The sequence below is a fragment of the Chinchilla lanigera genome, unplaced genomic scaffold (genome assembly GCF_000276665.1).
Source record: "Chinchilla lanigera isolate Chin_1 unplaced genomic scaffold, ChiLan1.0 scaffold00044, whole genome shotgun sequence".
Taxonomy (NCBI): domain Eukaryota; kingdom Metazoa; phylum Chordata; class Mammalia; order Rodentia; family Chinchillidae; genus Chinchilla; species Chinchilla lanigera.
Window position 1 is genome coordinate 13,185,800 of NW_004955445.1, and position 24,806 is coordinate 13,210,605.

The window sequence follows — 24,806 nt, forward strand, 5'->3', positions numbered from 1 at the left end:
CGCGGGGCGCTAGGAAGGAGGGCGCGGGCTGGCGTCGCGCCGGGAGCACCTGAGGTCCTGACACATGGGCTGCGGCTCCCGGCGGCGCGGGGAGAGACAGCTCCCCGGCCGCATTGAAAAAGCAAAAAAATGAAAATTTTAAAAAGGCGAGAAAATGATAGGGTGATGGTAACACAGCCCTTTGTTTTCCCCCCGGCGTGCCGGGAAACAATAGAGCCCCCGATCGCGCCTCCGAGCCCCAGCCCCGCGCGCCCCGCCGCCCCCCGCATGGCCATCGAGGCGCTGCAGACGCCGCCCGCGCCGCCCCGCGAGTCCGAGGTGGCGCTGTATCAGGGCTACCACAGCTACGCCGTGCGCACCAGCCCGCCCCAGCCGCCGCCCTTCGAGGACGAGCCCGAGTGCGAGGCCGAGGTCTCCGGCTCCGACTCCGCGCCCCCGTCCCCGGCCACAGCCTCGGCGCAGGACCCAAAGTCCCGAAACCCCGAGCCCGAGCCCCAGAACCCCGCCAAGCTGGAGCCCAAACCTATCGTCGCCAAAGCCGAGCCCAAGGCGAAGGCCCGCAAGACGGAGGCCCGAGGGCTAACCAAGGCGGGGGCCAAGAAGAAGGCTCGCAAGGAGGCAGCGCTGGCGGAGGCCGAGGTGGAGGTGGAGGAGGTGAGATTGTAGGCGCAAGGAGGTGCCTAGGTCCGGGGCCTGAGACAGGACTCTGCGCGGAAACCTTGCGGGGAGGGGGAGGGGAGTGGGAGCAGGACAGGATGGGGCTGTGGCGTAGTCCGGTGCGGCCTCGGCCTGATCCCAGAGCACGTGGAAGCCCAAATGACACGGGAGAGCCCTCCCACCTGGAGGCAGATACCTTAGCAGCCAGGACCCCATCTGCAGAGCTCAAAAGCAGGGGCAGCAGAGGATGGCTGCACCTGCTCCCCCTGGGGGATGTGGGCTGGGCGCCAGCAGCATCTGCTGGGGTGTAGCAAGGAGGACTTCCTGGGGGTGGAGGAAGGGCCCCGTGAGGTTTCTGGACCTTTCTGCCCATGGGAGGCAGGAGCCAGGGACTGCAGCAGCAAACGCTGAGTGAGGCCCTGAGGAGCTAAGCAGGGCCCCTGGGGAGGGGTCAGCGATCAGGAAGCGGGTGACCTGCATTCCAGGCCCACTCTGTGGTGTCTGGGTCCTGAGAGCTGGGGTTAATGGTTTCCAAGAATCCTTCCAGCCCGCCGGGTCTGTGTCCAGGGTGCTGCAGAGCAAACCAGGGGACGCTCTTAGATCCTTCCAGAAGCTCCTGCCCGCTTCTCCAGCCTTGTGGCCTGGGTTGGGGTGTCCAGTGGGCCCGGGACTCAGACAGCCTCTTTCTCCTGTTCCAGGTCCCCAACACTGTCCTCATCTGCATGGTGATCCTGCTGAACATCGGCCTGGCCATCCTCTTCGTTCACCTCCTGACCTGACCCTTGTCTACCAGGTGTGGCACACGAGGGGATAGAGGGTAGGGGCTCATAGGGAATCAGGGGCCTGGGGGCAGGAGGAGAGGCTTACTCTGTCCCGGGTATCTGTCCATGGTTATTTAAAGCCCATTCCTAGCAGAAGCAGGGACCCAGAGTTTGGGTGTCAGATCACATCCTCCCGACATGCAGGTGCTCAACATCTGCCGAACATCTGCTGTCAGGTGCACACCAGGGTTCCACTCACTCACTCATTCATTCTCTGGCTGTGCTGGGACTCACTCCTGCCTCAGGCAGTGAGAACAGACCCTTAAGACACGAGCAGCCCATGGTGGGCAAGTCCTGCAGTTCACACATCAATCTAAACAGTTCTTGCTGCTGGGCGTGGTGGCACATACCTGTAACTCCAGCACTCAGAAGGCTGAGGCAGGAGGACTGCCATGAGTTTGAGGCCAGCCTGGGCTACACAGTGAATTCAAGGCAGCCTGGATTACACAGCAAGACCCTGTCTCAAAAAAACCAAAAAATAAATTAATGAATTAAAAAAATAAAGAGTTCTTGCTGCCCTTCCCTCAGGTCCCCCAATTAGACTTAGTGCATCTGGGCTGGTGAGACCCTCCTGTCTCTGCCTTCCCTCTCTCTCTTGCCCCACCTCACACTTTAGAGAGGGAGAAATCCCTGTGTTGTCACCGTATAATTAGACGATGACGTATTGGCCTTGTAGGGGCTCAGCTCTGAGGGTTCCCTCAGAGGGAACTCAGACAGCCTCTTTCTCCTGTTCCAGGTCCCCAACACTGCCAGCCATGGCCGGCAGGGTTCTGTCATAGGGAACCTGGGAACTCTTTCTGTAGGCAGTGATGACTTTGAGGCCCCGAAAATAAAAAGGAATGAGCCAGGTAGTAGTGGGGGAGCAGGAGGGAAGAGAAGAGTGGCCCAGCGAGGGGAAAGCGTTCTCCAATAAGCAGACGCAGGCAGGTACCAGCCTGCCGCAAGAGGCCCAGGGACGCATCTCTGATCTGCGGTGCAGAGAAGACCCAGCCTGAGGCCTGTGCCCTGCTTGGCAGCTGTGCCTCAGAGCGGCCTTCTTCCCTTCCTCACTTGTCCCTGTTCTGTCTCTGCAGAGCCAGGAGTTCCGCTGAGGAAGCCAGGACTCATCTTTTGGCAATGCCAGGCAGGTGACCAAGGAGGACTGGACTCGACCTGCAGCCTCAGGCCCGGCTCACAGCGTGCCACAGACGTTTCAGGAACCTCCCGTGGGCTCAAGCAGGGTGTCAGGGTGCCAAAGGAATAGAGTATCTGGGAAGGCTCCAGGAGTACTCTGCCCAGGGACCGGGGAGGCCCCGAGGGAAGAGCCCTGGTCTCCTGAGTTTCTTGATCTGCTGTCCCCGACCCTCTTCCACTCCCTCGCCTTGCCCCTCCTCACTCCCTCCCTGGGCTTTTGTGTGTTTTAGGCGATGTCACCTAAGCAGGATGTTGGTATTAAATCCCTCCCTCTCCCTCCCACCTCACTCCCACTTTAATCCTCCACCTGGTGGACCGAAGCCACCCAGGAAGCTGAGGGGTTGCTGAAACGTCTCAGACAATGCAGTCTTACGCAGCTCGGACCATCTCAGGCTTACGGATGCTCTGGATGACATGGAGGAGATGACAAACTCAGTTGAATATCCCAGCATGCAATGCTCTGCCTCCCCCGCCGGTCCAGTTAGCTTCCCTCCTGGCCCAGTAGCACAGGGAGGCATACCTGTAACAAGTTGGAGCCTTTCACTAGGAAGCCACTGAGCAGACAGAGGTGGGGTGGGAAGAGGGTAAGGTGCAGTTGCGAGGCCCCTGTTTTGAGTGTATCTGAGCCTGCGGCTGGGGGTGAACTTAAGGCTGTTTGCTTGGGGTTACTCTGCAGCGGCCCTGGGGCCAGCGAGCTACAGCAACTGTGATGCCCTGTGAACTGGTTTGTCTCCTCCCCAAGCAGGGCCACTGAGGGCTCAGGGGAGCATGGCACAGGAGTCCTGGCAGTGGGGCAGACTCTCCAGCAGGTGCTGAAGAAAAAGATTTCCCAGGAACAGAGGAGCAGTTCTGAGCTCCAGCTGGGGGCAGTCTGCGCAGTAATAAGCCCCGTTCAGTTCGTCTGGCAGAAGATGATACTTGCATGTACCTGAAAGATGTTCGTACCACACTGAGCCTCTGGCCCTTGGGCTCCCTAGGAGTGGTGTAAGGGCTGAGGGCTTGAAGCTCCTGCACCCAGGAGCGTGGCGGAAAAGGGCTTCCAGGCCCCTCCAGGCCTGGGGAAGGATGTGGCGGTGGCATCCCAGCAGAGGCGGAGGGAGTGGCTGCTCTTCCACCTTCGTTTCTATGGGCCTCAGGGGCTTAGGCGTCGGGGCCGGGCCCTCCCGGGGCAACTCGGGACCTGCGTGTTTAGGGTCAGCCCTTTCGTCCCTCGGTCCTTGGGAACCTTGCCCTCCAGCTTCACGCTTGCTGTTTCTAGCCCTGCTGGGCCTCGTGGCTTGGCTGGACCCCCAGACTGCCTTTCTGCGGCAAAGAGTCTGTGGACGCTCCCATCCCAGCCAGCCGTGGCCCACAGGGTTCTGCACCTGTGTTTGGCTTTTCTGGACTCCTAGGGAACGAGGGGGGCAGGTGGGAGCTGCATGGGGCTGACAGGCTCCAGGCCTCAGCTCTGACTGACGTCATTGCTCTTGTTTCTTGGGCCTGGTCCAGTGTTGGGGACCAGCCTGTGGCTGCCAGAGCTGTGGGACTCATCTGGGGCTAGTGTCGGGGTGCGGGTTGAGATGCTGAGTCTGCGCGATAATAAACCTGTGTCTGCTCACGGGCTCAGGCTGGGCTGCCGTGTCTGCTTGTGGGCCCAGAGGAGGGGCTGCTGAAGACGGGCCGCAGAGGCTGGGGGTGCTGGGCCTTGCCTGTCCGTGTCCTTGCTTCTCAGGAAGTTCCCATAATGCTTCTTGAGGGACAGCTGAGGGGCTCCAGGCCTCGGGACTCCCATGGTGGAGTCTGTTTCTGAAGCTGACTTCCAGAAGCTCCTTTAAGCAGCTTTTGGTAGAAGTGAGAGTCTGCCCTTTGATGTGACAGCACCCTGGACTTCGGTCTTCACTCAGACACCATCACTTCTTGGAGCCTCAGTTTCCTCATCTGTAAAATGGGGATGATAACACTGCTCATTCACTGGGATGGTAGTGAGGGTTAAACACTAAAGCTTATGTAAAGCCCAGCTGTAGAAAGCTGAGAAGTTGTCATTAGTCTGTCACACACCATGTTGCATTTTGACGGAGGATCCACAACCCCCAAAGGAGTAGGCGTGATTCAGGCACCAGCTACTGTCACAGAATGCCTCAGAAGAGACCCAGATGCCGTCCCCACACTCTACGAGCCTCTGGGGAAAGGGCCCTGCCCACAGCACACGCCTCAGTTCAGTGGAGGGTCAAAGTTCTCTGGCTTGTGTGGGAACAAACACTGCCCATGACGGCACTCACAGCTGGTGGCCACAGCAGCAGGTGGAGGGCCAGTGCCTGCCACCCTCCAGTAGTTCAGTGGTGGTCACTAGAAGCTAGGGTTCTTGCTAAAACACCACCACTGACTCACCGTGTCCCACCTTTCTGTGCTTCCATTTCCTCTTCTGCCAAGGAGACCAAAATCCTTGCCCCGCGGCACACTTCCCAGGCAGTGCAGTTATGACAATCCAGTGAGGTAGGTTCTGGGCGGTGAAGATGTTTTCCCAAATTCTGGGATGAGCCCTGGATCCCCAGGAAGGAGGATGGGCTTGGGGAACCCTGGAGGGGCGAAGGGAATTGCACTGCCCTGCAGAGGCTCTGACAGAGTCCACTGAGAGGAATCAGGTGGGCATTGCCTGGTCTGTAGTCTGGCTAGACTGGGTTTCAGCCTGGGAGGGCAGAGTTGGTATCACCGGAAGTCCTGAGATCACTTTTGGAGCCAAGATTGGAGAGTCCCAGTCAGGTAAGGTTAGTGGGAGTTGGGTGCCCCCTCGTGGTTCAGCACACAGCTTGGCTGTTGCCTCTTCTAAGGGATTAAGGCAGCTCTGATGGGACCCTTGAACTCAAGTGTGGCCTGGGGTGGCTCTCTGTTACCTGTGTGACATCATGTCCCCATCCTCCCAACTCCTACATGTGCTTTTTCCTTGATGCCATCCCCCATCAGGTCCTTTATGAGGCCACATGATCTTTGACTTTCAGCCTTCAGTGCTGCAGGCTCAGTAGACTCCCTTTATGAAGTTAACCTGCCTCAAGTATTTCATTATAGTACCAAGCAAGCCATCCTTACTACAGGCAGAGGACCCAGTTAGAACCAGCCGAAAGACGTGGTCCATAGGGTGGGATCTGGGAGAGTTCAATGTATGGTCAAAACCATCCCCACACACCTATGCATGTCCTATGATTCTCTAGGGAAGGCCCTGCTGTTTGAGGGGTTCGCCTTGTCCCAGAAGGTGCTCCTTGGTGATGATTACAGTTGAGCCATGTGGTTGCACATTCATAGTATGCATGAGAGCTTTTCAAGCCTGGAAACTTTTGGACATCATTTGATTTTTCTGGAGAGGAACCTGCCTATTGTTGGTTGTGGTTTCTGCATGAGGATAGTGTTTTCTGACCAAGTGATAAGGAACAAAGTCAAGTTTGCAAATACCAGGTAGTGATTGGGAGCTATCGACTATCCAAGTATATCAAGGATGCAGCATCACAAGTTAGCTGAACTTCGTGACTTAACGCAGTGGCTCTTCATGGAGCTCACAATTTTGTGTGACGGTAGTTTGGGTTAGACACAGCTGGGCAGTTAGGAATTTAGGTCAAGCTGGCTTAGGTTCACAGGAGCCCACTCAAGTCTGAAGTCAGCTGCTGGAGGGGCAGGTGCTACCTGATATCAGCTGGAACACCTTCCCCTTCTCTGCAGGGTCTGCCAAGACCCACAGGTCGGTTGGGCTCACTCCCATGGCAATAGGGTCCCAAAGGCAGGGAGAGAGCAAGCGCTAATGGTAAGTACTTTTTAATCTGGTTGCACCATGTTTGCTACTGTTCTCCTGGCCAGAACAAGTCGTGCGGCCAAGCAGGGAATCATTGCCAGAAGTATGAACAAAATTAGAGCCATTTCCACAAGCTGTGTAAAATACCAAGCAACAGCTGACAGCAGGTTTTCTCCATTACTATAATAAAAATACTTGAGGCCAAGTACTTCATAAAGAAAAAAGGTGTAGCTTCGAGATTTGGGGTCTGAAACTCTCAGATCCGGGAGTCCCATCCATTCAGCCTATGGTGAAGGAATCAGAAAATGCTGAAGAGATCACATGGTGAAACGAAGTCAGAGGGACTCAGGGGTCAGGTCTACTCTCAGTGTCAACCCAGATCTAACTTGGGTCTCATAAGAAATATATGTCTTCCAAGAGTGATGTCCCCAACTACATAATCACTTTCCACTAGACCTCACCTTTTAAAGTTTCCATCACCTCAACTCTGCCACACTGGGGCCAAACCTCCAGCACACAGACCTTGGGAGATGACACTGCACTAAACCATAGATCCAAGCCATAGTACTTCCTGCTGTAGATCCCGAATTAAATGAAGTTATCCTTGTACATAAGGAGAAGGGTCCAGAATATGATAGATACTCATCATTAGCTGTCATGATTATCAGTGTTATTTTTATTGACATCACCCTTCCTACCAGAGGTTTGGACACAAAGTTGGTGAAGACCAGCAGAAAAAATTGATAGATGTAGTTTAAATTATATATCTCAGAAACTTGTGAGTAGAGAATATTTTCAGGATGAGAAATTTATATAAAATGGTAGACATGCAAAGCAGTAGCACATGCTGACTTTGCATATGTACATTTGTGATAAATTATTTTTTAACAGGAAATGGAAATGATAAATACACTCAGGTCACTGGCCACCTGAAGAGAAGGATGGGGCCTGTGTAGAAGGGCACACGGGAACTTCCATTCTCACTGTGCGCTAGGCAGAGATCTGACCAAGGTGTGGCTGAGATTAGTAGAGATTGCTCAGTCAATAGTCAAATTCTTTCTTTTGCTGTTCATTTGCCTTAGATATTTAGAAAAAATAGAAATTGTTTGACCCACAGATTTTTTAAATATGTAGAATGAGCATCTCTTAATCCAAGCATCCGAAATTACCTCAAACTTTTTGAGCACTGATGCTACAGCTGAGTGGGCCCAAAATAGTCCAGGTTCTTGTGTATGACAAGGAAAGGATTGTCAAGCGCACACCTTGAAGTATGTGGTAAGTAGCTACATTTATTGAAGACCACGGGATGATAGCAAGAACAGGGAGAAAAGTGAAGGGAAACGAGGGTGAAGGTGCAACAGCAAGCAGAAACGCTGAAATGACACCCAGGACTTGAAGGCAGATTTATTTAACGTGAGACAGGCACTGACTAGGAATCAATTGTTCCTCAAAATGGCAGGCCCTGATTGCTTGTGGTCTTGGGGTTATGTGGGATAAGCAAGTAGGAAGTACAGAGGCAGAATGGCTTGTCAACTGGAGTTCTTATAATATGTATTGTAGTGCATTGACCAGCTGTTTCTAAAAAACAAAAGTAACAGGCACTGTAACAGGAACTATTACCTGGGCAACTAACAAACTGAAGTATACTCAGCGGGGGTGGGCATCTTCTGCTACAATGGGAAAAAGGGACTCAGTAACTCAGGCTTCTGGTCTGAGGAAGGGTCTGAGGAAGGGTCTGAGGAAGGCTTCCAGTCTTTATAGTGTCAGACACCACTGATCCAAGGGGTCTTCCACTGTCTCTCTGATGCCAACACTCTGGGCACCCTCCTAAGCTTAAGCCTGGATACTCACTAGGGTGGTGTTTGGTTTATTGTGAATGGAGAGAAGAGAAGTGCTCACACAACTTCCTGTTTTAGGGTTAGGGAAGCATGGATAATCCTCAGGGTGGTGTGGCGCTGACAGTTGAACAAAGGGAAAGGAGTGACTCATTTATTTCTAAGAGTAGGAGCACACGATGTCACAAGTAGAAAATTCCACATCATGAAACTCTGTTTCATGCACAAAATTATTAAAAGTAGTATGCAGAATTACCTTTCAGTCATGTAAGAAACATGAGTGAGTTTTGCGGTTGGACTTGGGTTTCAGGGAAGATCTCCATCTAGCTGAGCTGAGTTCTAGCAGAGAATAGTCAGAGAGGGCCCATGACCTTGGGTGCAAACACACTTAGGTCCTCTGTTTTAGCTCATTTGTACAGCCACAAGTTGAACATCCTTAAGGAGAAAACATGAAATCCAAAAATGCTCCAAAATCTAAAACTTTTTTTCTCCCTGATACACATCCTTCTATATATGCAAATATTCCAAAATCCAACACACTTCTGATCTTGGCAAAGGGATTTAAGTTGAACATGAAATTAATTTATATTTTATATACACCTTCTCTGGAGGTAATTTTATGCAGTTTGTGTATGTGTGCACGCTCCTGCGCTTCTGCGTTTTGACTGCGACATGAAGTCAAGTGTGGAATTTTCCACTTGAGGGCAACATGTTGGCACTCAAAAAGTTGTAGATTTTGGAGCATTTTTGGATTTCATGTTTTCTCTTTAAGGATGTTCAACTTATAGCTGTACAAATCAGCTAAAACAGAAGACCTAAGTATGTTTGCACCCAAGGTCAGGGGCCCTCTCTGACTATTCTCTGCTAGAACTCAGCTCAGCTCGATGGAGATCTTCCCTGACACCTTAACCAGGTATCAGGCACTGTGCTGGGAGCTTCACCCGATGACCTCATCCCCCCCTTCCACTGTCTCAGTCTGTTTTCTGTTGCTGTACCTGAGTATCACAGTCTGGGAATTTTATCAAGAATAGAGGTATATTTTCCTCACAGTTCTGAGACTGGGAAGTCCAAGGCATCGTGTGGGCCTCATGACACAGTGAAGCAGATCATGGGGTGAGACAGAGTAAACGTGTGTCAGCCCAGGTCTCTCTGCCTCTCCTTACTTTTTTTTTTGGTGGTGCTAGAGATCCAACCCAGGGCCTCGTTCACGTTAGGCAAGCACCCTAGCACTGTGCTATACCCCTACCCCCGACCTTACAAGGCCACTAATGCCAACATGGAGGCCCTTGTGATTTCATGTAATCCTAATTCCTTCTCAAAGCCCCACCTCTAATTCCATGAACATTTGCACTGAGACATTAAGTTTCAGATCCACCATCTTTTGTAGGGTTCAAATCACAGACCCTCCCAATCAGCCAGGATAAATTAAACACCATGGGGCCCACTATGCAAATGATGGTGCTGAGGCTGAAGTGACCTCAGAGCTGCTGGTCCCACAGCTGTGTGCTCTGCAGGCCTCTGGTCCTGGCAGTGCCCAAGGGACCTACTGGCTGGGGTGGGGATGAGAGGGACCACAGTGGGCCAAAGTCTTAAGGATGTGTTGGGGCAGAACTTGGAGGTCTTGGAGGACGGGATAAAGCACCTGAAGTCCAGTGGCCAGAGCAGCAAGCAGTCATGTGCTGTCGTAGGGAGGGCTTCACCCGCTTCAAGAGAAGCTGGGTGTCTATCCCAGCTATCCTGGGCTATCCTGGATGTGCCGTGCCCATTTCAGTTGGAGCAGTGGGTGTCAAGGCCAGGGCAGCCCTTGAAAGGCTCTAGGTTGTAGAAGTAGAGACCTTTCGCCCTGACTACCTGTCTCTCTGTCATGGTGCTGGTAGCCACTGCCGGGGGTGCGCCCAGGGCCAGAGTGTAAATTAGAGGAAAACACCTCTTCCTCCAATAATTTTTAAGTCAGTGCATCCTTTCATAACCTGGGCAGTCAGGGATGGCCCTGGGGACTACTGCACAGAGGCAGGACAGTCCCTCCTGGTGCCCTGGGTGACCGCAGCCTTGGCCAGAAGGCAGAGGGAGGAGAGGGACGGGGGCTGTGGCACTGGGGTGCGAACAGCAGGATCCGGCCTGCTAACCGTAATTTCATAAGTCCACTTCTTTTTATCAGAATTCACACCAGTAAAAAGTGCAGATGGTTGATAAGTGCAACTACAGGTATGAATCTCCAAAAATGAGATTAAAAAAGACACAAAGGTTAACAACCTATGAGTCCATTTATATAAAATGATAGGACAGCACCTCGATTCATGGAACACGGGTCAGAAGAGCGGTTAGCCGAGGTGGAGGCAAGAGGAGGGCAGAGTTAGAGATGAAGAAAGGTACTTGGGAACCTTCGGGGTGATGGACACACTTTGTGCTGATCTGGGCAGTGGCTTTAGAGGTGTAGATCTGAGAATTCATCAATGAAAATAAAGCAAGCAAACAAAAAGTTGTCCTTTTTGATCAGCGTCCGGTTAGTAGGCAACATGCAAGAAATCAGACAAGTCCTAAGCTGCTTCCCCCAGGCACACTCAGCTGCACTCCGAGGTGCCCACATGCACCCCCATCCCAACTTCTGGGGTGCAGTGTGCCACTCTGAGGTGACCACGTCAGGCTTGGAGTCTGGAGTGCAGGTGAGGCATGGGGTGGACATGGTCTCCCAAGTGTGTTCCACGGCTGGGGCTACCAGTGTGGATTTAGGTAGGTAAAGGCTGTACTATCCTGCTCTGGGACTCAGATGGGAGTCTGAGAATCTACCTCTGCCACTCACGTGAGTTAGCCTATGTTGCCCATATTGTCTTTAGATGAAGCATCCTTTTTTGCAGTGCCCAACCTGGATACTTGTACATTCATGTCTTGCCTGGTTGACTCCAAAAACTACCTGGGGCAAACCTTGGGGCTTCAGACAATTTCCCTACCTCTCTCACGTGATATGCGGACTTGTGTGGTGGTTTGAAATCTCCCGCTCAGTGTCCACTGCAAATATGCCAAAGCCCCCAGAGTCACAGGTGACACTGGACAATTGGCTCAGGTGACAGCTTCTGACTCCACTGGGTCACTTCTTCAGATGCAGCCACGGGCTCCAGGTTCTGGGGAGATCCCAGCGGGAGGTGCTGCCAATCTCAAGTGAAGCTGGACGTCATCCCAAAGTGGTCAGCGTCCTGCGTGGGCCTTAGCGAACCACCTGGTATCTGCATGCTTCTGCGGTCTCCTCTCCTGAAATCCAGGCTGGTCCTTTAACCAAACAGCTCTCTACCCTTGGAGGTGGGGGCAGGGATGGGGATGGGGGTGGGGGTGGAATGGGGGTGGGGTTTTCCCTCCAGGGACATCGGACGATCTCTGGGTGTCTTAGTTACTTTTCTGGCCACTGGGACAGAATATCCAACGCCTAAAACCTAATGGAGGAAAGGCTTCTTTTAGCGTGTGTGTTAGTCCATGGTTGGCCAGCTCGAGAAGACATGGCAGACAGGCAAGGGGGAAGAAAGCTGCCCACATCAGGGCAACTGGGCAGCAGAGAGCAAAGGGAGGAGCCAGGGAGGGACAGGTTCCCTTCCAGGCCACTTCCCCGATGACCACCTCTTCTGACCAGACCTTACCTCCTAACACCAAGCCAGCTATAGTTGGCTATATCTCCTGTAATCGAATCATACTCCACAGTCCCACCTCTGAGCGCACGAGGCTTTGAGGGAACATCCTTGTGGTGGATTAACTAATGGTCACCTTGTAACACCCAGCTGAACAAAAGCGTGGTGCTGGGTGTGGAAAGCCCACCTGAGGATTGTCGCCAACAGCATAAAAGGAGAAGTGGAGAGGAGGAGGTGTGTTCTTGATTCTCCCGGAGAAGTTTGCTGCGCTGATTTTCCTGATATGAACTCAGCTGTTCTCATCATCAGAGGAGCTCGGGTCCTCGCTGTTGCTGAGGATGGCTGTGGTTCTCTTGGGGGAGCTCTGGCCCTTACCTTGAGCATGGCTTCCTGGCTCCAGTGCAGATCCCTCAGCCTGCTGGCACAGATCCTTCATCCTGCTGGCGCAGACTTTCTAGCTTCCACCACTGACCTTTGGGCCTTCCCAGTGCAGATCCTTGATATAGACTTGCATGAGACATTGTCGTGGGCTGTAGGCCTCCAGCTGAACTCGTGCGGGACATTGCCGTGGGATCCAGGCCCTCAACTGGATTCTTTGGGCCTCTAATGTGTGGACAGATTTCCTGCAATCTTTTGCATTTGACTCTTGGGGTGAACATTATAAAATAATCCTATAAGTTTTGTGTCCTCTGTTAAATCTTTTCTCTTGTCAGCCGTGACTACAATCCCGGTACAAACTGTAAAAGGGGATATTTTTACTTGTCATACCTGAGTGTGGTGCTATGGACATCTAGTGGTTGGAGGCCAGATGTCCCACTCTATCTTACAACATAAAAGCAGCCACCTCCCCCGCTTCCCCGCCCCCACCAAGTGCAAACTGGCCATTCATGTCACCTGGCCAGGAGCTTGAGGTGGGTGGCACAGCACTGGTCTTGGGGGCACCGAGAAAGTTCCCACCAACTGGTGGCTTAAAACTGCAGAAAGTTGATTTCTCACAGTTCTGGAGGCTGGAAGTCTGAAAGCAAGGCATCAGCAGAGTCCATTCCTCCTGGAGGCCTGGAGGGTGAGTCTGCTCCACATTTCTCTAGACGTCTGCCTGGTGACTGCCGGCCATCCTTCCTCAGCTCGTGTCAATATCCATTGTGGCCTCCCTCTTCACAGGGCCTTCTCCCTGCATATCTGTGTGTCCTCTGCTCTCCTGATGAGAGCCATTGGATTGAGGGCCATCCTAATCCAGTAAGACTGCATCTAACCTAGTTACAGCTGCAGAGATCCTATCTCAAGTAAAACCACATTCTGAGGTTCTAGGTGGACATGAATGTTAGGAGGGGGAAACAATTCAACCCTTTGTGCCATGGAAGAAATCCAGTGCTCCTAGGACCACCATGCTGTGAGGAAGCTCAAGCTGGCCCTACAGACAGGGTGCATAGATGGAGACAGGGATGCACAATCAACCCCCAGACATTCCTTCCCACTATCTCAGCTGAGCCCTGAGGTGGGAGAGAAGCAGTCTTGGACATCTCAGCTCCAGCTGTCCTAGAGCTCCCGCCAGCCACAGGGAGCAGAACCAACTTGTCAACCCATAGAACCATGAGATTGAATGAACGAGTTTTTAAGCCATATGTTTTGGGATACTTAATGATCCAGCCATAGATAACTGATCCCAGGCTGGGGCTGGGCTGGGAGTGAAAACACCACTTGGCCTTCCTGGGAGGATTTTCCACTTTCAACAGGCTGGATGACTTGCTCTCTCAGATCTCTGGTGCACCCAGGGCCTTCACATCCCATACCTGAGCACCGCACTCTTGCTGGGACTAGAGAGACCCTGTCTTCTCCATCCCCCATCCCTGGCTACTTGCAGCCTCCAGATGCCCCTGGTCATCTTCTTCCACAGGATCTGCTGTGAAGGACTGAAGGAGCCCTTTTACTGAGGAATTATGCAGATGGCAGTTAACCCAAAACTCTGGAGATATGGAGTCTTTGAAATGAAAAGGTTTACTGATCTCTTACAGATAACAGCCAGAGAAAGCACCAGCTCCTCAGACAGTTCCCGCAACTCCCCAGCAGGAGGGCTGGAACACACTTGGAAATGCATCTGCTGGGCCTGGAGCTAAGCTGGGGGAGGGGAAGCGCAGGATAAACAGAGCAAGGGGACTTTGGGGTTAGGTGGGTGTCCATCAGGAGCAACTGCTGCTTTTAGATTGGCAGGGTTAGCAGTCTGGAAAGTTTATAAGCTAGCAGGGCACGGTGGCCCTGGTGGTTGGCATCGGTGGGATTTAAGTCAAGCATTCAAGGTAGAGTCAGGAAGACCAAGTAGTGTTTTTGTTGCCCATCCCCCACCCCACAGCTGTTCATTGATTTAACTACCCTTGTAAAGTTCAGGAGATGTAAGACTTTTTCTTTTATCAGAGGGCTGGGGCTTGGCCTCTCAGTTCTTTGGCCTCGGAAACCCACATGGGGAGCCGGAGCAGGAGGCCGGGCGGCTGGCCAGTCCACCAGGCAACCTTCCCAAACTTCATCCTTGGCTTCTGCTCAGCACCAAGCCTGTCTCTGGGAGCCACTCCAGGCCCTGGAAACCCAGCTAATTAGTCACATGGTATTTGTCTGGGAGCGGGTCAGTTGGTAGTTGGTTCTGGCTTATCAGATGAGTAGTTAAAATTAGTTGGCCAGATTGTCTGCACCCACTTTGGAAGGCAGTCTGGCGGTTTTTTCCTGAAGTTAAACATATAACTACCCTGTGATCCAGTATTTTCACTCCCACGTATTTACCCAAAATAAATGAAAACATATGTCCAGAAAGACTTGTGCAAGAACGTTCATCGCAGCTTTAGACATCACTGCCAAAAACCAGAAACAGCACATATGACTATCAACAAACTGCGCTCCATCCATTACAGTGCAGTCCTACTCAGGAATAACAAGGAACAAATTATAGATTCACAGGCAGAAACGTGGATTAATTTAAAATCCACTGCATTAAGTAAAGGAAGCAGATACATAAATAATACCTACTGATGCTTCTGTTTATATGAAATTAATTCTAGAAAAGGTTAAACCAGAGTGACAGAACAGCAGCACAGTGGCTGCTTGGGGTAGTAGGCTTAGGGTTAGGTTGGAAGGGGTGTGGGGAAATTTCTTGGGTGATAGGAATGTCGTGTGTCTTGACTGGGATGGTGGTGATACATGCATTTGTCAAAACGCATCGGTCCAACCTGGACACAATAGTGCATGCCTGTAATCCCAGCACTGAGGGAGGCTGAGGCAGGAGGATCGTAAGTTTGAGTCACATTTGGACAATTTAGAGAAACTCTGTCTCAAGGCTGGGGATATATCTCAGTGGTAGAGCACCCCTAAGTTCTACCCCCAGTACCAAAAAATAATAAAATAAAATAAAGAATCTAGGGTCTTCAAAGGAAAACTTTAGAGTTCTGGCTGGTGACAAGGAAGAGAAACTTTGGTCCTCCGCCTGCTGGGGACAGTCCCGCCAGCTGGGGGTGGGGTCTCTCACCTAGGCAGCCCTTACTTTGTGGGCTCCTCACCCTCACGGTCTTTGAGGATGCAGAAGTCAGCTCTGTCGTCCACCAATAGCAAGCAGGCGGGCAGAGGAGTGCGGGTGGAGGGGAGGCACCTCCAGCTCCCCCTTTGGGGGGGGTGATGACCACAGAGTGCCCTCCAGCCCAAGCCACCCCAGGCCCCACCTATCCAAGGAAGAAAAAGAAGACAATATCATCCTCACCTGCTCTTTAGGACAAGTCACACTTCCAGGGCATTTTTGATTTAAAAGTGAAGTCCGGATAGAGCAGTGCATAATGGAGGGAAGATTTTACTCCAGTGAAATTCCCCGCACCCACGGAGGATCTTTCCCATCAGGGGCTCCAGTCCAGAGCAACTGCTCCCTACTGCTACCCAATAGGGGGAAAAATGCGGTGGTGCACACCTGTAATCCCAGCACTCTGAGAGCCTAAGGCAGGAGGGTCAGAAAAATTCAACCCCAGCCTGGGCAGCTAAGTGACTTAATGAGTTTGTTTCAAGGTGGAGAAGTGGGAGCAAGTGGGTGCTGGGGATATTTCAGTGTGAAGACACGGGGTTCAGTCCCAAGTACTAAATAAATGAACAGTAACAACTGGGTGTCTGCCTGTTTCTCCTGTTTACACGAGAGCAAGATGCTGGCAGTGTGGGGCTGGGCTATTCCAAGCCGAGCATGCTACAGTAGTGCCAGGGACATCCTAGGAGCATAGCCAGTGTGTACGAAGGGTACCACATGCTGGTGGCGTTATAAGTCTATTAAATTATGGACTGCTCCATGAGGCTGTAATGGTTGGTAGAGTTGAATATGGAAGCCCAGCGTGCCGCTGAAGGTGAATGACCTGCGTTGCTTACTTATGTCAGAACTGGTTACTAACCCTCATTACTCTGCACTGCAGTTCTTAATTTTGACCACTACGAGGCGCTGGTGCTCCACAATGAGCACTGTCATAAATGCTCTGGAAGAGGGTGTTTTTGTTGTTTTTTAATAATCACCATCATTATTTTCTGATTCAACCCAATAGTAACAGCTACTATTAATTTTAAGCACTTGTTATGTTCCAGCCCCTGCCTTAAGCACATTACATTATTTCATATCTTCCCCACAACTGCTCTGGGATCTGAGGCAGGACTGTGTTACCCAGATTAAAAGCTCAGACGCGAAACCACGTCTGTATTTCCATCGCAAAGCCCACACTTAGCCACCTGCTCAATGCCGGGCACAAGTGGGATGTGTGGAGGCTGCGACTGGCGGGCATGCTCGCGGTGCGCGTGGCCAGGAGGGCGCTGTAAAGCGTACCGAATTTAAATGCTTTCGGACAGAGCAGCGGCTTTCCACTTAACCACAGCCCTCTCCTCTCCCTCTTGAATCCTATCGTGTCTCCTTCCTTTGTCCACATTACCTGCCTGACCCTGATGCCATTTGATTTGTGTGTGTGTGTGTGTGTGTGTGTGTGTTTGAGACAGAGTCTTGCTCTGCAGTTCAGGCTGGCCTTGAGCTCACTTTGTAGCCCAGGCTGGTCTTGAACTCACAAAGATCCTCCTGCCTCAGCCTCCCGAGTGCTGGGATTACAGGTGTGTGCCACCACGCCCGGCCCTGATGCCGTCTGAATCTGCAGCTCTGTTTGTGCTTAGTTTCTTGGCTCCATTTATGTTAATAACACTTTGTGGATCAGAGTCAACAGGTCTAGGGGAAAATGCTGAGGGAAGCTTGGGCGTTCCGGAAAGCACGCAGGAAAGAGGATTCGTGGAGTGGCCCCATGTCGTGCTAGAGCTGTGGGGAGGTTGCCTGTGCTGCAAGGCTTACACCATCGGTGTCATTTTTGCCCCAGCAGCGTGCACGGCACCTAGCAAGACGCACAGATTCCCTGGAGGCCCAGGGAGGGCTGGAGGTGAGGTGTGGCACGTTCTGTTTCACGGCCGCCTGCCAGAGGAGGCACTGGCGACGGTATGAGCCACACAGGGTCTGTCCAACCTGATTTGCGTCTGTTCCCTTTGGCCTGGCCTGTGACCCCGTGATTGGACTGATTCACGCATTTCTATCATTCCTGCGCACCCTGTCTGGTACGGATCTAACTGTGCTCCCCTAAATCCACATGTTGAAGCCCTAACGCCAGGGCCTCAGGATGCATAACTGTGTTTGGGGGTTAGGCCTTCGTTAGGTTAAATGGATGGGTCGGGATCCAGCCTGCTTGGTTTCCTCACTGGAGGTAACCTGAAGACACAGAGAGATGCCTCGCAGCAGTGAGGGGCGGCTACGTAAGGACATGGTGAGCAGGTGCCACCTGCCAGCCAAGGAGAGAGGCCTCAGCAGGAACCACCCTGCCAGGGATATAGCTCAGCGGTGCAGCACCTGCCCGGCAAGCGTGAGATCCCGAGTTCAATTTCTGGTACCAAAAAATGAAATAAAATAAAATAAAAAGAAGGAACCAACCTGGCCAGCGCCTTGGTCTTGAACTTCCAGCCCCCAGAGCTGTGAGAAAATAAGTTTCTGTTGCTTGAGCCCGAGGCCTGTGGTGTTCCCTTGCAGCTGCCCTAGCGGAGCCTTCATGCCGGGTGTGCCGGGCCGGGCCGGGCCGGGCGTGAAGTCTGTGGCCTAGAGCCAGTGTAAGACGGGAGGTGGAAGAGCTTGGACACCGCCCTCCCGCCCTCCCCAGTGTAGACCCAGGCGCAGAGGAGCTAACTGACAGGCCTTGTTCCTCACGCTCTTACAGTCAGGGGTGAGCACCACCACAGAGTGCAAAGAAGACAAATTTTTGGTTTCTAAATTCTGAAAGATGGTCTCGGAATTGGCAGAAGCAGCTGGAAGAGAGAGGCGACGGCACATCTGACGGGCAGGGCCCGGGCGACAGCACAAGGAGAGAAGAGCCACCTGCACGCACGTTGCTGTGACTTCAAAACACCGTGGATAAAGTGACAGGCCAGAAGGCAGTGATGGGGAAACGGGCAACTTACAAAGAAATAGGAAGCAGAATAGCACTCACCTTTGCAGCAGCCGTGCTGGAAGCTGGAAGGCAATGGAGGGGAGCTTCTGACATTCACAGAGTCATCGTCAGCCTGAAAAGCTGTATCCAGCCAGCCACCGACCAGCCCGAGGCAGGAGCGAACATGTGCAGAGCTGCGCGTGTATTTTCCACATGCCCTTTCCTAGAAAGCTACTGGAAGATGTGCTCCAGCACAGCAAAAAAGCAAAGCAAGAAGGAAGCACAGAGGGACCCAGACATGGAGGAGAGAAAGCAAAGACTTTGCTTGATGCCAACAGAAGGAAGAGTCAGGTGACAGCTGTGACATGCCTGGAGAGGGAGGCCTTTCCTCACTACGTTCTCCCAAGCCACAAGACTGCCTCCTCCTTACCCCCAGCAATTGTGCGTGGCCCTTCTGAGCACCGTAATGACCTGAAGTCTTTGTGTATTTGTGGAGTCCTTGGTTAATGTTTATTTCTCGCCTTAATGGTGAGTCAAAGAGGGCAGGATTGGTCTGGCCTTGTCCTCACCACTCTGTCACAGCATCAAGCTCAGTGCCTGAGGCTTAGCAGGAGCTCAGGAAATGTTGGTTGAACAAATGCCAAGGAGCCCGTGTTTGTATCTAATAGGAACCTCTAGGGGGCAGCCTTCCCCCACTGAGAGCGAGGCAGCGGCGGGCAGGCGGGCAGTGGGTGGCCAGTCTTCTGAAGGGGGCTGGGCAAGGCTGCAGGGGAAGGGGAAGGCGCAGCTCTGCCTTGGCCTGCAGAGTGAAATGGAGCCCACAGAGATCAGCAGACTCTGGTTTTCAGCCTTGGTTCTTAAAAAAAACACTGCCTAATAGCAAAAATATGAGTTGTTGTGAGCCAGACACCTCCACCCATACCATCCTTTGCAATCCGGACAGCTGTTCCGGGAGATGTGTAATTGTGTGCCCATTTAGCAGGCGAGGAAGGCAAGGTCTAGAGAAAGAGGAACAGACAGTGCTGATCCAATTGTCCCACTGTGTTCCCATTTAAACACTAGGCCAAGCTGTAGCTATCACCATCACTGCATTTCACGCAGGGAAACGAGATCTCCAAAGAGAAAGGGTTGCAGGGGTCCCTGCCAGGAAGGGGAAAGGTGGTCCTGGAGCCACCCACGGTCTCTGCTTCTCCCCCAGTACTATGCACCCTCCATTGTGCATAAAGCATCTCTGGTCTTGCCTTGCTGGAATTCGCATTCTAAGTCAAGCGGTCCCTCCCTCACTGCTTACATGGCAATGTTTCTTTTTTTTTTTTTTTTTTCCTTCTTTTGGAGGTTAGCTAGTAACAGCTCCCTGTGTCCTCTTTACCAGGACGGAAGCTACCTTACAGAAATCAATGTGTCTAATAATTCACATATGTCCTCACACATGTTGAAACACAAGCAGGCAGGAGAAAAACACAAGCAGGCTGGAAAAAAATTCTTCCCCAGTGTCACATTTCCCACCACACTTTTTTGTGCTACTGGGGATCGCACGCAGGACACTCTGCCATCAAGAGCACCCCTATCTCTTTTTACATTTTTTTTAAGAAATAGGGTGTTGCTGTGTAATTCAGGCTGGCCTTGAGTTCATTATGTAGCCCAGGCTGGCCTTCAATTCACAGTGATCCTACTGCCTCAGCCTCCCGAGTGCTGGGATTACAGGCATGCGCCACTACACCCAGCCCTTCTTACATTTATTTATTGAGACAGGGTCTTGCTAAGTTGCCCAAACTGAGTTGTACTTGCGGTCCGCACTTCCGCCCTGAGTGGTAGGATCACAGCACACTACGGTGCTGGGTACTGATGCTCCCTGAACTGAAATGGTTGTGTCAGTGCCTGAGGGGCAGGCGGTGTGCAGTGGACCCTTTGACCCTGCACTGAATGTCCCCAGGCCACCAAGGTCCCTGACTTCTTCTACCTGCTTCTGCTCACTGTTCTGTCTCCTCCCACTGCCAGCGTCACTGCCGCTTCGGGTGAAGCCTCCAGGAGGAGCTGTTCTCTGGCCACATCTGTCCAGGGCTTGTGGCTGAAGCCCATGGGTTTTGTTCAAAGGAAAGATCGGGCATTTGTGAGTCAAGTCCCACAGCTTTAGCGGCTGACAGCTCGGTGCGAGTGGGTGTGGCTTCTTAGGCACAAGTGTAAGAAACACGGACAGAGGCTAGGTTTGGGGCCTGACAGACGTCATTTTAATTTTCAGCCCCCTGTAAGCAATGCGACTTCCAGCACGAAGAACCTTGCTCTCTCTAGCCAACATGCTCTTCCTCTGAAAACAGGTTGCATAACACAGGGCAGCGGCAGCGGCTTTGAGGCGCACTGATTGGCTCTCACCGACTGACTCTCTCCTGGGGCCAAACTTTCTCTAGAAGCTTCCATCGCCCAGCCCTGTGCTCTGCCCCCACCCTCAGAAGGCGGGAAGCGCTGCTGGGAGCCACCGCCGTGCCTTGGTTCCCTGGCCTCCTGCACGGTCCTCTGCCCGGCTGGCTATGGGGGACCAGGGGGCACTTCACGGCCTGAAGGGTGGCACGGCCAGTAGACAGCAGAACCGGGGCCCCACTTTTTCTTGGAGGCTTGAGGGAGGGCGAGCTGAACACACCAGAGCGAGCCAGGAGCAAACTTCTCCTGGGCGGACCACCGAGATGCACAAGCTGGTGTGACGGTGTGGTCTGCACATCTTGAACGGGACACGGCGCTGGAGACTTGCGGCGTGGAGATCCAATCCTATAATATTAGTCACGGTAGTGCTGTCCTAGGCACTTGACACGTATCATTGCTACTGCAACCCTTCGAAGAGGAGACTGCTTTCCCTGAGCTGCATGTGACGAGACACAGAAGCTGAATCTTGCCCAAGGTCATACACCTCGTAGGGTCAACATTCTCCTCGGCAGGATGTGTCCAAAGCTCTCACCCCTAACCACTGCGCTGCCTGTCATTCTCGGAATGACTACCCGCCAGCATCTGGTGGCTTTCAGGTTATTAGTTTTGGGCAATGTGAGATGCAGAGCTGAGTAATAACGGATGTGTTGAGCAATTTTTTAAAAACCCTGAATCTATTATAACTGCATATCAGATCTTGTTTGCATGTGAGTTCTTTCAGATGCTCAAGAACAGATAATTTCCATGCGAACTGATGCATGTACACGCATGTGCTATACACCAGTATGTGCCGCTGTGATTTGTGTGTGCAGGGGATGAGCGTGTGTGCAGGGGATGTTTGTGTGCGTGTGGTATGTGTATTTATGCAGCAGGCTTGCATGTATAAAAGCAGTGTGCATGCATATTCTATGCACGTACACATGTTCACGTGTGTAGTTGCGACTGCACAATACATGTGAGCATGAGCATTGTGCGTATGTGGTTTGTGGGGTGCGTTCATGCGCTTATCCGTGTGTGTTTGTGTGGTCCGTGTACACAGATCTGTGTATACCGAGCACAGACATGCACACCAGGAACACAGAAATGTACACATCACACCTGTGGACAGCACAGACACATACACACGTGCTACATGTTAATACTTAGAAGAGGTGCGAAGAGGTTGGGGCAGGCAGGGGAGGAGCGAAGGGAGGACCACGTGACAGGAGACCTGCCCCTGCCTGATCGCACAGATAGTGCCGTAGAAGGGGCTTCACTATTGTTCGGCCATCATCTGTGGGCAGCTGCGGGGGGCTGGACTCCCAACCAGGGACCCCTCCCGCTCCTATGCTGAGATCCTAATCCGCAGTGGGATGGGATACTGGAAGTGGAGCCTGGGAAGGGAATTCGGTCCTGAGAATAGAACCCTCTTTTCTGGGGTTCATGGCCTTACACACACGTGACCCAGGAGCACTGTGCACACTCTGCAGCGTGAGCACACAGCAAAGCAGGCATCTGTGAGCTCCTGGCAGACGCAGAGCCTCCGTCCCTTGACCTGGGCCTTGCCAGCCTCCGGCCCTGTGCGAAGCAGATTTTTGGTTTATCGGCTCTGGGCTGTGGCGTTCTGTGGTGACAGCCCGCACAGAAAGAGTCGGGTCTACTTCATGGAGCCAACATCAGACCTTGTGTATCAGCTGGTTCCGTCAGTTCACTGGCCACCGTCCCCATTCCCTGGAGCCACAGGTCACACCCACGTGACAGCCCCCTGGTATCTGCAGGCAGCTACTTAGACCGTGTGTGGGTCCCTCGGGGGCCTGGGCAGCTAAAAGTCTAGGCTGGACATGTGGATGTGCACAGGACACGCGTACCACGGACACGGAAGGGACCCTGAGCACCTGGCATAGCGGTAAGGCAGCGGCGGGAGCTCCGACTGGAAGGCGGCCTCGCATTCTCTCCGTTTGGGGCTGTCTGCGTGCGGCCGGCGCTGCCGCTGTCCCCACGGTAAAAGCCAGAGTGGAATGTGAAACCGTCTCAGCCATCACTGTGTTACCGACAAGCTCCATGCGGGACAGGAAGTTGTAGCCACATGAAATGTTTATGCTCCGCGCTGCTGTGACGGCCTGCTGCTTTTGTTTGCGTGGGGTTTGCCTTTTCCTTTTCCCAAAGTGGATTACAGTATCCCTGCAGTGAGGGAACTGCTCACAGCACGCTGTGACCCGCTCCCGGGCCATCATCCAGAAGGGCTGGGCTGCCAGGGCCGGAGCCCAGAGGCCCTGAGAGCCATTGTGCATGTGGGGGCTCCTCTGTCTAGGTCATGGGCTTGGCTGGGAGCAGGACGCCCGCCCCACTTCGAAAGGACAGCTGCAGCCTCTCAGTGACTTCAAAACAACTGCCTGCCAGGCAATTGTTGTTTCTCCAGAGAGAGTGAAAGTAGTCCCATAATTATTACTTTTTCTTTCTTTTTTTTTTTTAAACTACAGTCATCTAATATCTTCTGGAGAATTGGGTTTCAGGACTCCCTGGTCTAGGATGCTTCCTACATTCAGGTTTGAAGAAGCCATCCTGCCCCTCCGGCTCAGGCCACTCACCTCCACTGGCTGGTCGGTCCCCTCCGGAGGGGGCTACTGAAGCAGTGGTGTGCACAAGCACTGTCAGACCATGGCTTGTCCCCACCCCCAAGTGGTGGCCCTCCCTGCCCATGAGCTTTTCATCATCATGAGAACCCTATGGGTCTGCATCACTATTACTTTTTTTTTTTTTTGGCCTTTTGAGACAGCCAAAAAATGCAGCCCAGACTGGCCCTGAACTCTCAGCGATCCTCTTGCCTCAGCCTCCTGGATGCTGTGATTACAGCCATGTTCCACCGCACCTGGCTTTCTGCATCATGATCTCATCTTTTTCCCCCCAAACATTACGCTGGATCTCCAGTTGTGACAGCAGCTCTATTTCACTCTAGTCTTTTATTTCTTAAGTGCTAGGGATTGGACCCAGGGCCTCATGAATGCTGCACAAGTGCTCTACACGAAGCTATACTCCCAGCCCCACACTGAAGTCTTATAAAAATCTTGGTTGTGCAGATTAACATGTCAGTGTTTTCCGGAGCACACTTACAATTTGGGGCACTCTTTGGGGCAAGAGGATTTTACTGACACTTTTCGGTTTTTGGAGGGCCACATTTTACATGGAAGACCTGACATTTAGCCTCCTGGGTCCACACTGCTGTCTGTGACATCCTCCACCCCCGCAGTATGTATCCACCGAACACAACCACATGCCACAGACAGTGCTGAGTGTCACATCTCCATTCTGTGGATGGCAACACTGAGGTGAGGGAGGCCTGTCGCCCGCTGACAGGCCCACATGGGGTGGTGAGGGGCGGGCAGAATTTTACCTGAGTCCACGAGGGCTCCGTCCCCTGGCAAAAGCCACCGCCATGTCCCACTTCAGGAGCCCTGGCCTGGCTTACAGAGGAGATCCAGACCTGCTGGCAACTTTTCAGGACATTTTATTATAAAGAGGTCTGAGAGAAGCGCTGGGCACCAAGACAGACAACTGCTGGGCCAGGAAACAGCCGCAAACAACGTCAAGAACCAAACCCCAAACCACGCACACGTCAGGATAAACTGCAACTCTGTCCGCAAGTTTTCTTCATAAATAGACAAAAATCAGTGTTGGCAATTTTAAATAGATGGACACCACGGTTTAAAGGAAAAAATAATGAAGAGCAATGCCTCCAAGTGCGGCCGTGACCTGTCCGGTTCTCGCTGCGCAGATGAAGAAGCGGTTTGACAGCTGCTGTGCACACGTCTCCCTTAAGATAAAACTTAAAAAAAATGTGCTAAGGGCCATATAAAATGCTTTTTACCTTAAAGGAAACTACTTTCCCCACCCCCGCAAAATAATCTCACAGATGTCTGCAGCACAGTTCTAAAACACTTAGTCAACTATTTACACGGCGCCCACGGTTGGCAGGTTGCGGGATCTTGCGTGCACACTGGAAAACCGTATTTGCAAGCCCTGGCCAAGCAGCTGGGGTGGGTTTCTGTCGGGAAACGACCCCTCCAGGGCTCACTGAGCCGGGCCCGACGACGACGACGACGACGACG

The 24,806-nt window shown here is 52.5% G+C and overlaps 1 protein-coding gene across 1 annotated transcript in view; it reads left to right on the forward strand.

Annotated features, from left to right (window-relative positions):
- The window catches only part of Jph2 (junctophilin 2), a gene marked incomplete in the record, with an annotated part of 72,750 nt that extends 68,488 nt beyond the window's left edge, over positions 1-4,262 (forward strand). Inside the window, 3 exon segments of the mRNA XM_013518286.1 lie at positions 267-654; positions 1,356-1,450; positions 2,552-4,262. Coding sequence (XP_013373740.1) covers positions 267-654; positions 1,356-1,436 — 469 coding nt within the window.
- Between the last annotated feature and the right edge of the window lie 20,544 nt (positions 4,263-24,806).